Here is a 14,981-nt window from a genome sequence, read left to right on the forward strand (position 1 = left end):
GTAGATGTACAGTGCAATGATTTCCTGTGTTGTTGCTCACCAGAAGCACAAGAATAACTGGTCCCTGGTAAATGTAGTCCATATATTTTCCCGGTTCTTTACCAAACCAACATCTGTTGACAGAAGAAAAGAAAGAATCAAAACCGCTGAATTAAAGAAAACATTTAAGAGAATACAACATGAACCCAAAAAAAGTTGGCACGCTGTGTGAAACACCAATAAAATCAGGATTCAATTATTTGTAAACAAACAGTGTAACAGGTAATATCCTTTATCCAATTGTGTGTTGAGTATATGTCACATGATCACATTCTGTTTATCAGGGTTGTATTAGAGGGACTTGAATCCTGTTTGCCATACTTACTGTTCATTTTCATAATACAACTTTCCTATGGCCCAGGCAACTATTATAGGGCATGGAATACCTAGAATAAAGAAATAAGAAATAAATAATAACTTAAAACATCTACAAGATAATACTCTTAAAGGTACAACATGTGAGAATTGGCCACTTCTCGGTCACTCCAAACAAACGGGGTGAAGCATAGCACCACAGTAAACGTTAACTGCTGCTATGTTAATTGCTGTAGCTGCTAGCTGCTGTTAGCTAGTTAGCTCAGTTAGTCGTGCAGCTAGTGGTCATGTAGGTTGTTTGCAGTCACATGACGATAAATTCAGAAGGAGGGCCGGAAGTGTAAACTGCAATGGACTTCCAACGCAAAAAAAATCACTTCTGGCCCTCCATCTGCAGTTCGCGCCACAACAAAAGAGTCATGTGATGTCATGTGCTAACAACCGATTAGCTGGCTGGAGTCTGCCCCAACCGAGAGCTCAGAGAACCGGGGGATTGTTGGTGTTTACACCGCGGGCAACAGAACCGGGCTCAGCAGCCTCCAAGTGAACACGGCCGAATCAACACAACCTCTAAGACAGAAGGAGGTCAGTTTGATGACAGCGAAAACAGTGCCGAGGTGATTTACAGCGGCTCCAACCAGGACTCTGACTCCAGGGACGATGAAGAGACAGCAGGCCAGGATGAAGGAGCCGAGAGGAAGGTCGCTCATCAAGGAAAAGCAGCATCTACAGCCCAAATATTTTCACACTTGGACAGTCAAACTAGAGTTTGTGATTGTTGTAACAGTTGAAAGACACAACGGTTTTGGTGAGATTGACTTAGCTTCTGTTTAAATGAAGTGTGTTTTAAGATGAGTTAACTTGGCAATTAAGCTAATCCTAGTTCACACTTCTTCGCATTCTGTTGATAATGTTTCTTCATTTTTTGAAAAGTTTAAACCAAAACTCTGGCGATAACTTACACGCTGTACCTTAAAAATACTGTTAGCAAGAAATGATAAAAGCATGAATTCAAGGCGTTATTTAATGTTGTAATCCACAGTAAAATGCATTTCTTGTCAGTGGCACAGGAGGGAGTAGGTCAGAATAATGAAGGGGAAAAGACAGAATGCATTTGTTTTTTTTTTACCAACATAACCAACAACGCTGTGCAGCTTGATGAAAATGGAGAAAAATAACAAGACTCCAGCTACAAAGAACAAACTTAGAAAAAAGGAAACAGGGCTTCACAGTCATTTGATACATCACTCAGGAGCCACAGCTGCTGCCCTCATAGAGGTCGAGCAGAGAAATAATGGATTCATGTAGGTATAACTGAAAAACACGTGTTGTGTAATGGGTGCTGGTCTTCTTAGAAGCTTTGACAAAGTGAATAATACACTTTGAGAAACACTGAAAGGTGAGGTGAGTCATTCTGGACAAAGATTCCACAATTACATGCAAGTATTTCACATTCACCGTCCCTTTCACTCCCCCATCTGATGTCGTGTTTTTTGACTGGTATATATTCCCCAGAATGACTCACCCCACCTTTAAAATAGTATGAGAATGATTAAAATGAGTGACTTAACAGATGCCATGTGTGTGCAAATCAATTAAATTCACTTTAAATTAATTCAAATTGAATTTAAATCATCTCAGGAAAAGAGCAGCCCATGAAAAATCCTCCACATACTGTGTGCTGGTCGTGGCGGTTTTGAGGAGAAGATGTCCACATACTTGGCCTCAGGGAGTCTTTTTGATCAAGTGTGCTTGAATCATCAGTGATAAAATAAAACCATTTGGACTTGGCATGCTGTGAACCTCTCCTTAAAACAGATTTTTTTTTTCTATGCAATACATATTTCTTTTTTCACTTTCAAGACTAGATGACAAGATGTGACTTTCTGTATTAGCTAAACAAAGCGGATCAGAAAGTTGAAATTATCAGTGAAATGACCTGAAATGGAGCTGGAAGGACACAGGTCTAACCTTATTTCGATCCCAGCTAACATCAGGCCTCTGGTGGAAGACGGATTTAACCTGCCCCACTTCTATCAGGTGCTAATGAATTCTAATTAACAATCTCTCAAGACATATCGACGGCACCACGACAGCCCTCTTCACTGGCTCGTGGTTCTCACAATGCAGAAAAGAATTTGTGCACATTGTTCTTGATACCTCGTCGTACCTGATACCTTTTTACCTCTATTGATGTTATGTAATAGTCCATCCGCCACAGTCACCTGTGTCTACTTTCTTGTGCTGCAGTGAAATGAATTTTCCCCACAGGCAAATGATACAGATGGAACACAGACGACATGCACTACAGAAAATGAAAACAGTATTTTTCAAGATATTGTGTTCATTGAAAAGACACCCTAAAGGCTGTGCGGCTGCTCAGATATATCTGATTAAAATGAAAACCAAGTTTAATCCAGCCCTGCAGGAGTGCTTAGTGAGTTTCAAGTAGAGTTGACCTTCCTCAAAGAGGAAGCCGCCCTCATAATTTCCTCATCATAAGAATCACATTAGGTCAGCAAAACGAGATTGATTTGTCTGATATCTGCCTTCGGATACTTCTATTTTAAAGCCAATATGAGTTTCCCAATCATGTCATCCATGTGTCATTACCAATTATATGTCATCTGCTCTTCTGCTAGTTATCTATTTATTTTTCATTACTTAAAGCACTGCGGCGTGACCTAGATGCAGTAAAGTATGTGTTTATTTTTCTTACTGCAAGAACACACAATGTCCATTAAAAAAAGGAAAGGGAGAAAATGTCAGACTGACTCAGAGAAGCATACCAGCATGTTTCCATGTGCGTTTTTCTGTCTCCAGATGGAATAGACTGACAATATGCTTTTATAATAGTTCACTGTAAGTCAAGGTGAGCATTGATAATTCATGTGGTCATGATGGGGCAACTGCAACATGTTCAAAGCTCGTTCTATCACTGGAAGTCAAGCACAAAAAAATGACATTTTGCACACTTCACCGCAGCTCTGTTCTCTTATGAAATCAATGCCTCGAAGCACTGAAGGGCCTCCCTCCACTTGACTTGCTCACCAGACTTCACTTAAGTGCTTTCATTCAGGCAAATGTTCCCTTGGAATTGGGGAGAAATATCTTCTAATACTGTGGCCCATCTGTTCCACAGCCTGATCTTCATTTAAAAAAATCAAGACACATTGTGACTGAAACTGACGATTCTGGACAGACAACCAGACATCAACACTAACGGAAATATGTTTAAAGGACAGGATGTGAACATCAACTTTGTCACAAATCATCATGGATGTCCACAGTGAATGCAAAACATTTATAATAATTTAAAATTGTGTGAAGGTCCAGAACAGCCACTAATTGGAATTTGAGGTGAGATTTTGTTTTATTCCAGGAACCTTTTCCAAGGAACTTAACTCTCAAGCCAACATGGACAAGAAAAGATGGAAAATGGAATTTGAGCATCAACATTTCCATGACAGCCTGACAGCTGATGAAGATCATGTGATATGGTTGAAAGCTCAACGGCCACTAAGTGAGACCTTGCGGTGAGATTGTTGAAACCTGTTGCTTCACGGTCAAGAATTAACTCAATCATAGTCTTGACCGGGATCATAGAACCTAAAATACATAGCAGTCTATGTCCAGTTTAAATTGGGTTTTCTGGCCTGGTCAACTCAGGTTCTAGTATTTTTCATTTTCAAATCCAGAAGAAAAATTATTATAACAACTAGGAAAAGGTTGTTACATCTTCATGATGAAGTTATGGAGCCCCGAAAGTCCGCAAAGGTTTATTTTGTAGGGAAGAAGTTAAAGACCTTGTGCACACAAGTTAATTTTATTGTGGAAGCAAGTTAACATCTGCACAGCAATTCTATGACAGGCCAATGCTTTGAAGACCACAAGATAATAACTTGTTTGCACAAGATAAACATTTATGAAAATCACCCTACAGGAGCTCCATAAGAAGTACATTTCAAAATGAAAAATACTGTAAGTGTGCTGAACTGTGAACCCTGTGTATCACACACAACCGAGAGCTGAGTGAAGCGTTACTAATGCACTGTCAGCATGAACATACTCACACCAGCCAATGAAAAGGAAGACCCACTTTCGGAGCTTATCGGTTGAATAAGTCATTACAATGGCTGTGTGAAGGTAACAGCCTTCAACGAACATCCAGAAAAAGTTTGTCACCACAAAGTAGTTGTATATCGTTGTAATTAACCGACACCAAGGCTGAAAAAGAAAATACAGAAAGTTATGTGTAAATTGCAACAGAAATACAAATAACTTCCTTGTTTAAGCTGAAGATCTAATTGATTTACTGTATATGTTACATTTGTGCAGCACACAACAGCGTTACCTCGTTGCTCTCGTGGATATTGTGGTCAATCAGCTGAAGCAAAAACCACATGACATTCCTCAGGATGAAGGTGGTGATCAAGTTCCAATGGATGATGTTTCGAAGGCATCGTATGCTCCTGTACCACAAGTCGAATGAAAGTTTGAAGGTTTCAATATTAACTTTTCACAGAGACAGTACAGCTTGTACGTGGATGTGCAGACAAATACCACTGGATTACTCAGAAGCGGAGGAAAACTTGAAAATGTGATGATTTTAAAGCAAGTTCTGGAACGACTAAGAAGTGTCTTTTTTATGGTTTCTAGGCAGAAACATGGACGTTCATTGACAATAGGCATCAGAGATGTTGATATCCACAGTGTAAGAGCGTAAAGAAGTCACACTGAATGTAAATATATATGTATCATGTCTGCGTGATCAAATCTGACTGAGATATGACTCAGAGAAGGAGTTTTTCGGGCAAATTGGGCTTTAAGTACTGCTGTACTGTACTGTGGTGGTAGGTCATCATGCTTTAAAGAGCTGCTAACAGATGAATGATTTATTTTGTCAGTTTTAGGTTCAGAAGACGGTCAACAATGTCAGGAAAAAGCATCGGTGAGGAAAACATGAAACATTACATCAAACAGAATTTCCCTCAAAAGGTCACAAAAACACAAATTGCTGAATGTCACATACAAATGGCACATGTAGATGTTACTTTGTTATTACTGTTTCGAAATGTTTTTGCTTGTTTGTATTTATTTTTTGGTAACATGACATATTTTATTTTCATTATTATTATATTTCTTGTTTCATGTGTTGAGTCGTTTCACTTTTCTGATCTTTATGTTTGATTATGTAGTATTTTCTGCTCTTATTGATGCTGTGATTCTAAATTGTTGTCTTTTTTAATTGTTTTTTAATTAACTGTTTCAACTACCAGGAAGACTAGCGACCGCTTGGAAGTTCACCAGGATCGAAGTGTAGAATAAAGTATAAACACCAAGCGGTTGTAGATTGTTCCATGAAATCTAAAGAGATTTAATTTCGGAACAAAATACTGCCTATTTTGGTCTTCGGCTAGAAAGAAATCAATATTTGCCTCAAGAGGCCCACATCGATCAAACCATAGTGAACAACCCAGCTGAGTCTGGTTAGCATCTGCCCTGCAGATGTAGGTGTGTGTGTGCGTTTCTGCCTGTGTGCGTTCAAACGAGGACATGAAACGAGGTATGTTATGGGTTATGAAATACACATTATGTCTTTCTTAGCCTCCGTCTGAGCCGAGCTGCAGAATTCTGTTCATTTGACATAAGCGAGTTAATGATAAGCAGTCGAGGATATCACGTGAATTCCCCTGATTGTCTACTCTGAGGTCTCATGCATACGGGACACATTTAGATGGCTACTATTTCTGTACTTGCCTTAAGCACAAGAAGAGAATGAAGGCCACGACTAGAGCTCCCACGGAGATACAGTGGCCTAGGTAGTTGATGATCAGCGCTATTTTATAATGCATTGGATATTTTCTCTGCAAAGACAACACGTGAATTACTTCTTTAATGTGCTGGATAAGAGAGCAAAGAGAAGGAGGTGAGGAATGCATAAGAACGTGAGCAGAAGCAGGGTGCATGTCTCTATTTATCTGTCCAGGCTTCATTGTTTTGAGGTTTAACTTTCAGCAAGAGAAAGCAAATGTCATTGACACACTTCAGACTGTCAGGCTTAAAATTATCTGAGAAAATAGAGCACCCAGACCCAGAAATACACACAATCAGGAGACGTGAAGTCAGGTAATCAGGCCAAAAACTCATTTCATACATCAGTGTTATGGGTTGGCCGTGCGCATTCCTCATAGGGTCACTGACAAGATTGTACTTATGTATTCGTTAACAAAATACAGTTTGAATGACGTACATAGAAAATAGAAAATGAAGTTCGATAAGCAATCACAGCACCACGTTTCCTCTGATTGGATTTCTCTGTGTGTCATTAGGGTAAATCTGAGAAACCATAATGAGCATTTATCTAAGATTGCTTGCAGAACGATGGACGTAGCAGGATTGCTCCTGCGACGCCACACTAACCTTCTCCTCCAAAATGGGCTCGCAATTGGAGTAATTGCTCTTCAACGCCCACGTCCCATTATCCATGCATTCCCTGTAAGCACTCCCTGCAAGAAAAGAGTGAGGAGCACGGTTGAGAAAACAATGAAATTGCAGCATTGTTGCAAACATCGCCGATGTTTTCAAATACTTGTTGAACTGATTTTGTTCGAGTCTTCTCATCAGCAGTCAACGTCACACGGTGGAACCGGCAGAGTCGCGCTGGTGCGAGCCAGTTGATTGTTGCGGCGAGGTTATGGTGAAGTGTGTGCCAAGCAGGTGAGCTAAAACATCCTTGTAATTTCTTTGGAGCTCCGTTCAAACTTGAGCGGTACTATCTGTCTGACTCTTTGGCAGAATACCAATTCAGCAGCACAGTTCATGGTGGGGAAATGCAAAGCCTCTTACACTGTCGCTTTATTTGCATATCTTTTAAAACCTGCTTTCCGCAATCAACTTTGAACTGAATTTTTCATTTTGCAGCTCCTCACCGCGCATTCAGAGGCCCCCTTTATCTCTTTAACACTGAAAAATGTATAAAGAGTGGCAATGTAGTATGTATGAAGTCTATTTTCTTCTATTCAATTATGGCCAGCCACTTGAAGCGATGATTCAACCCACTCTGCTGCCAAGATACACATTGTTTATTTAGGTTTTTAATTACTTTTAATTATTATTGTGCATGACACGTCAAGTATGGTTTTTGAACTGTCTGATTTCTGCTCTTTTCTAAAAAACATAAAAAATTATAGATTTATTCCACCTTCTGTTACTATTCCACGTTCACAGGTCAAGGCCTCCAGTGTGTATTCAGCTCTAAATAAAGGTCTAACAGATGTTTGTCTCAATTTTCAGAAGGGTGCATGATACTTGTTTTTTTCCGTTTGGGGATGAGTAATTTGGTAATGTTTATATTCACTCATCCTGACTCAACGATTCTTGTCAACACCAAAACAGTACGGCAGAAAGTGAGGAAAGCATCCACCTAAGAAATGCCTACAGCGACTCTTGAAGCAGTGGCAGCAGCAGAGTAAGACCGTTCGCATTCGAATTAATGTTACGTAATGTGACATTTGTATTTGGAGAGCAGAGAGCAGGAAGCAGCTTGTGGCAGTTCGAAACACAGAAGTAGAAAAAAGGTCCTTTGAAACGGGCTCATCATGTGCTTTTATTTGACTTATGGCAACGCTTGCTATATTATGACGAGACAAAGCTTTGTGCTGCTGATGAGGAAAAATCCCAGCTTTCAGTCGGAGCTGTTTATTAAAGTGGTAAATCAAAGTCACTTAAACCACCAAAGCACTTGACTGACTGGAAGGTGAATCTCTTGAGACGCAGTAAAACAGTCAATTGCAATTCACTCTGAAACACTGAGTGCTTGTTTGCTCGAAAAAACTGCCTCAACGTGCTCATTGATCAGTTGCCATGTAGCATTTACAGAGCTCCGGTGCAGTGGAGCGAACGAGAAATGGCAGCTAATGTCTCATGCATGATATGAACGTAAACTAAAGGAGATAAAGTGCAGAGCGAAGGCTGTAAGACGTCATGTGATTTCCAGGACGGACGCCGCCTCTTTCATCTCCATAATAGTGACAAATGAGATTAGTCTGAAGCGTTTTATGCAGTAGTTTGTGGTGCACGCTGAATGACGAGAGGAAGTTGAAACTCTATATTGTAGTTAAATACAACAGTGAGGGACGTGTTGGTTCAACTGCATGGGGGATTTTCAAGGCTGTTTCTGTTGTTATGGCCCCATTTGAATTTCAATAAAGAAACAGCATATGTTAGTCTCAAAAAAAAAAAAAAGCTAAATTAAGAGCTCTGTGACATAATAATGAGCTTTGTTGTTAGAGATTTACATTCTCTTCTTTGTATGCACTGCACATGTACCAGAATATTTGTATCACTTATAGTTTATAAGATGGAATGAATGGCTTTCTTAGTAGTTACTAAATGTCTGCCAAAATGCTTTGTAGATAGTTATAAGTCATTAATAAGAACAACTTTTGGATTGTCAGGTTATGGAAAAACTCCTTCACTTAACGAGCATGGCACTTCATGTCTCTTCTTACTCTTTTAATTATTAGGAAGACTCTCTAATGGACTGTTTGACCTCTGACCTCATTATAATTAATCCTATCAATGACTGTTAATGACTTTTAGAACATTTATTTTTGCAGACTGAAGAGAGAAACCCACAAGTTCAGCAAAACTTGTTCTTATTAATAGCTTATAACTGATCTATACTGTATAAGTAAGTGATTTACACAGCTCAAAAACGCTTTATAAAAGCTGCCATATCGGACACTGTTATTAACATCAAATATGAGGGTGTCTTTATGACTAATCAAACTTTGTTCCAAACGTTCGACTTTGCGCAGGAAGCAGTTTAAATTTAACTGTGAAGGTGTGATTATGAATCATAGCAATTCTTTCTCTGGTTAAATTCCACGTTTCCTGCACGAGAAATATTTCAAGGTGACACCATGTTGGCCATATGTGTGGTCAGTTATCCATAACAACAACAAACCCATCAACAAAACACACCAGGTAATGTGGAACATCTGCTATGACTTTCCACTAAAGCGTCCTTCAGCATGATTGAAATAAAAACACTTCACCTTGTTCCTGTTTTATCACCTTTCAGGGTATTAGTCACCAACTAATAAGCAATGACCACAATAATTAAAACAAAGTACATCCTAGATAAGAGTGAGATAGATAGATAGATAGATAGATAGATAGATAGATAGATAGATAGATAGATAGATGGAGTCAGTATTACAGCAGCAATGGGAGACTGGACAAGAGATCTCAGTGTTGGTTCATTTTGCTTTGAAACAACCCATTAACACCCATTAATCTGTAACAAACCGAGATACAAGAGGTGCTTTCAGCCAAGCACTCCACTGACTGACCAGCACAACACGACCAAGCCCCATGTCTTCACTACATCAATCAGATTCACTGTGAGGTCTTGCATCAAACCACCACCCCCGCCCCGCCACCAGACATGTCAGCCTGTCAGCTTATTGTAGTACAGCACAGTGCTAATACTGCTAAACTGGAGAGAAGCAGCACAGCATGTTCATGTGACTTGGATTCCTGTCTGGAGGAAATGTTCCCACACAGAGCTTTGCTTAGCGCGCTTAATTATTACCTAAGACTGCTAGCTAGCAAAGCCGTTAGTGGAGAATGTGTGTGTATGCAAATGAACCTATAGACCGACATGCAGAACAGGTCAAAAATATTCTCTGTGGTTAACCAATTAACAGTCAGCTGACATCCTTACACTTGAATGGCTTTAAGTCATCAACAGCTAAAATCCTTCCAGTCAGATCAATCTGCACCATCTGAAGTGACAGCCAAGCTGGTCAGAGGGTGTTATAAACCAATACATTATCAATCACCCTGCTTATCCTGAGACATTTATATCTGCAAACAACCTCACGAAAGCCAATAAAATACCTTTATAGTACCTTTAATTTGTCTGAGCTAATATTACAGGAGCAGCACACAGAGCTTTCCAGTTAAACTTCTCAGTTTCTCCAGGCAAATATCACACTGTGTTTGCGAAACACTCCGTGATGGTGCAGAAATAGAGGAGGGGGAGCAGGTTGTGAGTTTTGTCCCTGTGAGCTGTTCTACTGAGGCAGGACTAATTCAAGGCACTGGTGCAGGGAGAGCACATTTCTGACTAACCATCTGTGCATTACGCATGATAAAGCCACTCTCTTCACGTGTATTATTTTCACACGGTTAAAATTAAAATCACAAAATCCACAAAAGTCGCTCTTGAATTTGAGTAAGGGATAAAACTGAAGGTGTTAGTGACGCTCCAAGCATCCCAACAGTGACCACACTTCACTGGTGTAAAGACACATGAGACAATAGAAATGTGCAATTCCCAACCGGCTTACTCTGTGCCAGCACTGCCCGCCTCCTCCGCCAGCCACCGCGCCAACTTTCTTGCTTTTCTTGGATGCACAAATACGTACATGCAAACACCATATGACTGTCCAAGGATTGGACGATTTGGCAGCTTGTTTGTCGAGATAAATGAAGAAATGTGCTTTGACTTTCATACTTTTTGTGTGGTTTGGTTGTTCGTGAAGCGGTTCTTCAATGAGGGGGCAAAACACATCAAAGATTCAGTCATTAATTGTGACATTAATTAATAATGAATTCTCAGAACTCATCAGGCGGACAAACCATCTCTTCACTGCTGAGCTTCACCTCTTTCCTTCAGCTGATTGTATCTGTGTTACCAACCGTGAGACCTGTATCAATGCTACAGGAAGATTACAGTACATCATTTTTCACTTAACGCTTGTGTAAGCCGCCTTCCTCTGTCTGGTGTTTGATAGCTCAGTGCTTTAGTCTGTCATCGGTCTCTTTAGTTCTGTGTTACTTCTGAGCCAGTAGGTCAGTTTCCTGATGGACGGACTCAAACAACAAAAGAAAAAAACGACGTGACCATGACGCCTCTTCCGAGCACCATGCTGCAGCTCACAGCTTGTCACAAATTACCCTCTTGTTTCATTTGCTTTAAAAAATAGCCAGTAACGCTGCAGCCTTCTATTTGGACAGATTTCAGATTGTAGTAAAGATGAAAGGCTATAATATCTCAATGCTGAGCGATCAAAACAGCTCATGTGAGCCACACACCTGAGCTGCCGGTTGCGACAGCGCTTCCCTCAAGCCATTTGAAATGTCATTTCGTGAGCTGGGGACAGAGCAAACTAGGACATACCATAACAGCATGGGGATCTCACAGCTCATTGCAGTTTGCTATTTCATTTAGGCAGCAAGAAATGGAACAAATCTGCCATGTTGCATATGTAGAGATCAGAGGGCAAGTGAGGACATGAGGGCAAGAGTCCAGAGGATGCATATACAACATGACAACACAGGATGAAGATTCAGGGTGATGGGAACGTATCTTAGACATTTGTTTAACAATGAATGACAATTATCATAGCAAAAGTATAATTATACATATATAGTTACATATTAAATAATATAGGTGTCACAAATATTAAACACTTATCAAACATTTCCCAAAATCATCCTACAGTTATGATTTTGATTCAAAGAGCTAGTGTAGACTCACACAAAAGTTATCCCTCTCAATCTTATGACTCAGTAGAAGTGTGTGGCGGTGTATTTATCTTCAGAGCCTCTGCCCTCTGGTCCATATTTTTTTTATTTTCTTCTAATTTCGCTGTGGTCGGGATGCTTCAAAGCTGCGACCTTTGGGTAGTGGGTGTGTAGCCGCCAGCCAGTCAGGGCCCAGGTGAGGTCGGGACTTCATCAAAAGATAGCGACCAGGTGCCAGCATGCACCCAAGAGGCACAGCACCAAAAAAATACAAACCATAACCGAGAATGCATTTAAGTTCAAGAAGTGCTTCCCAGATGCATCATATGGTGAATGATCACGGCGTAACAAGTGCCTCACACATAGCAGTCCGATGGCGCTAAACTTATAGACCTCTGGCTAGATTGATAAAACATTCCAATTGAAGTTTCCAAAGGGTTCACTGGAGCATTCACTACGTCACATACCAACCAAGTGCAGAGCAGGGACCCGGTGGGGATAAGCCACGGATCAGCATGGGCTCCATCACGACCCGGGGGCAATTTTAGATGACTGCAACTGTACCTGCTTGTAGAATGACAGGAGTGTCTTAACAGCTGCAGGACAAACAGAAAACTCCGCATTTCACTGACAATTTTATTGCTTTTGATCATATTTAATCATTGCTTTAATCAAAGCCTTCTACCCAGGAATGAATCATAATTTGACTGTACATTTAAAGAGGAAGTCCAAAATTTGACTACAGATCTTGGGAAGTATGTGAGCACAAGTTGCATAAAGCCTTTTATGTGAGAAAATGTGAAGCATTGCCTCAAGCAATGTCACTTGAATCAGTTGGGTGTGAAGACTACAAGTTAATAAAAAGTGTGGTGTTAGGAGGAAGGGAGTTTATCAGACCCCTGTCACCCGCTCCTCATCTCTGAGGCAAGCAGCTCGAGGCGACGACTCGCTACGAGCATAGCACACAATTTCTGACTGCTTGCAGTCGAGTTGTATTGTTTGTGATGTAGGTTTTTAAAGCTGCCCCAAAGGTTGTAGGAGTGCAATGCTGAATCAGTGAAAAAGTATAAATGATTTCTTAGTGTCATCTATGCTTAATGCTTTCTTCCTAATATAGCACGACCATACGCCACTTTACTTTATAGTGTGTTCAGTATCCTTGTTGAGCAAATCAGACAGCTGTATTCAGACGCTCTTAATGGCAAGCAGATGCACTCACTCTTAAGAGCTGCTTCGGGAAAAGTGTGTTACAATTTAGGAGGGTCTGTAGAAATGCGGTTAGGAAATACTCACAACTTCTAAAATCAATCAGCCGGCCGTTATCTATTTTGTGTAACCTCTGCAATAATTCGGTGGAAAGACAATATGAGGAAGTAAAGAAGTGAGTTGAACTAATCTTTTGACATTTGTCTGAAGTTGTTCTATAATAATGTAAGTTTTTGGGTTATGTTTTTTTTTTACAGTTTCAGGATGGTTCTTCCCATTTTGGTGCCTGCTTCTCATCTCCAAGTCTGTTATTTTTGTCTTTTTCTATGTGTGTCAGCGACCCCCCTGCCCTTTTTGTCTCATATGCAAAAGTGTCCTTTTCAAAGGGCAAATCTTTTTTTTTTTTTTTTTTCCCTCACATGTTTTCTGCATTTATCATCTAGCTGGAGAAAGAATGCCCTAGATGATGTGTTTGTCCAAACACATAATATAAGACATGAGGCACTTCCTCTGTGTGGTATAATGAAAAACTCAAACTGCTCTGTATCTGGAGAGAAACGACTAGACTGCCTCCAGTTTCCAAATCTCTCACATATATGAATCAGATGACCTGTGGTTCAGATCATAAAGTGTTAGTCTCCAGTGAGTCTAACTTGTCAACACTAACAAACCAACATCACAACATTAAAGTGCAACTATTCCCAAGGCCTTGATTGACCTAAGTTTGATCAAACACAACATGGCAGCTAAACCACTTCACAAATAAAATAATAATACTGTCCCGTCCTTGTCACATTTGTTCTGTTATACATTTTGTCAGAGGTGCTGATCCTTCTTTTTCAAAGCAAGACAAAATCCCTGGCTCCCTGGCATTATCAGCACATGGATTACCTAAACTACGTCTCTGGGAGGTTTATCCTGAGGAGCTACCGAAAGCCCACACTATGCTAGGACACAAGTCACACATACATCACAAAGTAATTAAACTTATTCCACTGGGTAAAAGCTTTCCGGTGCTGTAGCTGCAGTTTAACTCTGAGCTTTTCTGTTCAGATGCAGATATGCGTTTGACTGTTGACTTCCTCAAGTAATTAGCACTTAAACAGGGAAAAGCCTTTTAACTCATAACCTGCCCTGCGTGTGTTTTCAGGGATTATTTATACATCTAATTACGTCCTCTGTGGTGGTCCTGGAATATCGGGGTGTTGCAAAAAGTTGCATATGAAGTGAATGTTAGACAGTGTATGCAAAGTTTAAAAGTTTAGAAATGAAACACTCATTCGAGAAACTCTGCTGAACGTCTTTGTTCTGTCATCTGTTCCTCCTGTGACACTTTGACACACACTCATGGCTTCTATAAAGGGAGCAGCCCAAGGGAAGGAGGAGCTCTAAAAAAAAAAAAAAAAGACATTCAAGCTTTTTCTGTGTCATGCACATTTGCAGCTTGAGAAAAAAAAAAGACTCATTTTTGCTGAAAATTACACACCCACTTCTTCTGCTTCTTGTAGTTTAAATTGCATCCTGGGAACATCGCTAACATGAGTGCAGATTTTAGAAAAAGATCATTTGTATTGTGCTTGCAGGAGACAAAAACACAGGGTAGAATTCAGTGCAGGGAACCTGGCAGAGTAGAAATCCCACTGTTTTACTGTTTTCTCAGAGTGACTCTGAGATTCTGTGTCATGCTCTTCCTCCTACGCCTGACAATTGAGATGACAGTGGGAGATGTGGCTCGAGAAATGCTGCAGCAGGTTTAAACAGAGGAATTTCCAGGGAGTAGAGCACCCTCATAAACTACCAAACCCCATAAGCTCAGGTCTACCTCTGCTGAGCCAATCAACGAGAGACATATGGGGTCAGTCTAAAAGCTTTGGCTGCTT

General features: G+C 40.3%; 1 protein-coding gene across 1 annotated transcript in view; it reads right to left on the reverse strand.

The window, feature by feature from the left end:
- crhr2 (corticotropin releasing hormone receptor 2) overlaps window positions 1–14,981 on the reverse strand; it is a 33,656-nt gene that overhangs the window by 7,329 nt on the left and 11,346 nt on the right. Inside the window, exons 3-8 of the mRNA XM_076745569.1 lie at window positions 6,778–6,863; window positions 6,115–6,221; window positions 4,709–4,826; window positions 4,428–4,581; window positions 365–425; window positions 41–113 (exon numbers count right to left, since the gene is read on the reverse strand). Of these exons, the coding sequence (XP_076601684.1) occupies window positions 41–113; window positions 365–425; window positions 4,428–4,581; window positions 4,709–4,826; window positions 6,115–6,221; window positions 6,778–6,863 (599 nt within the window). The remainder of the gene's footprint in view (window positions 1–40; window positions 114–364; window positions 426–4,427; window positions 4,582–4,708; window positions 4,827–6,114; window positions 6,222–6,777; window positions 6,864–14,981) is intronic.

This window comes from Chaetodon auriga, chromosome 12 (assembly GCF_051107435.1).
Source record: "Chaetodon auriga isolate fChaAug3 chromosome 12, fChaAug3.hap1, whole genome shotgun sequence".
In the NCBI taxonomy this organism is placed as follows: Eukaryota; Metazoa; Chordata; class Actinopteri; order Chaetodontiformes; family Chaetodontidae; genus Chaetodon; species Chaetodon auriga.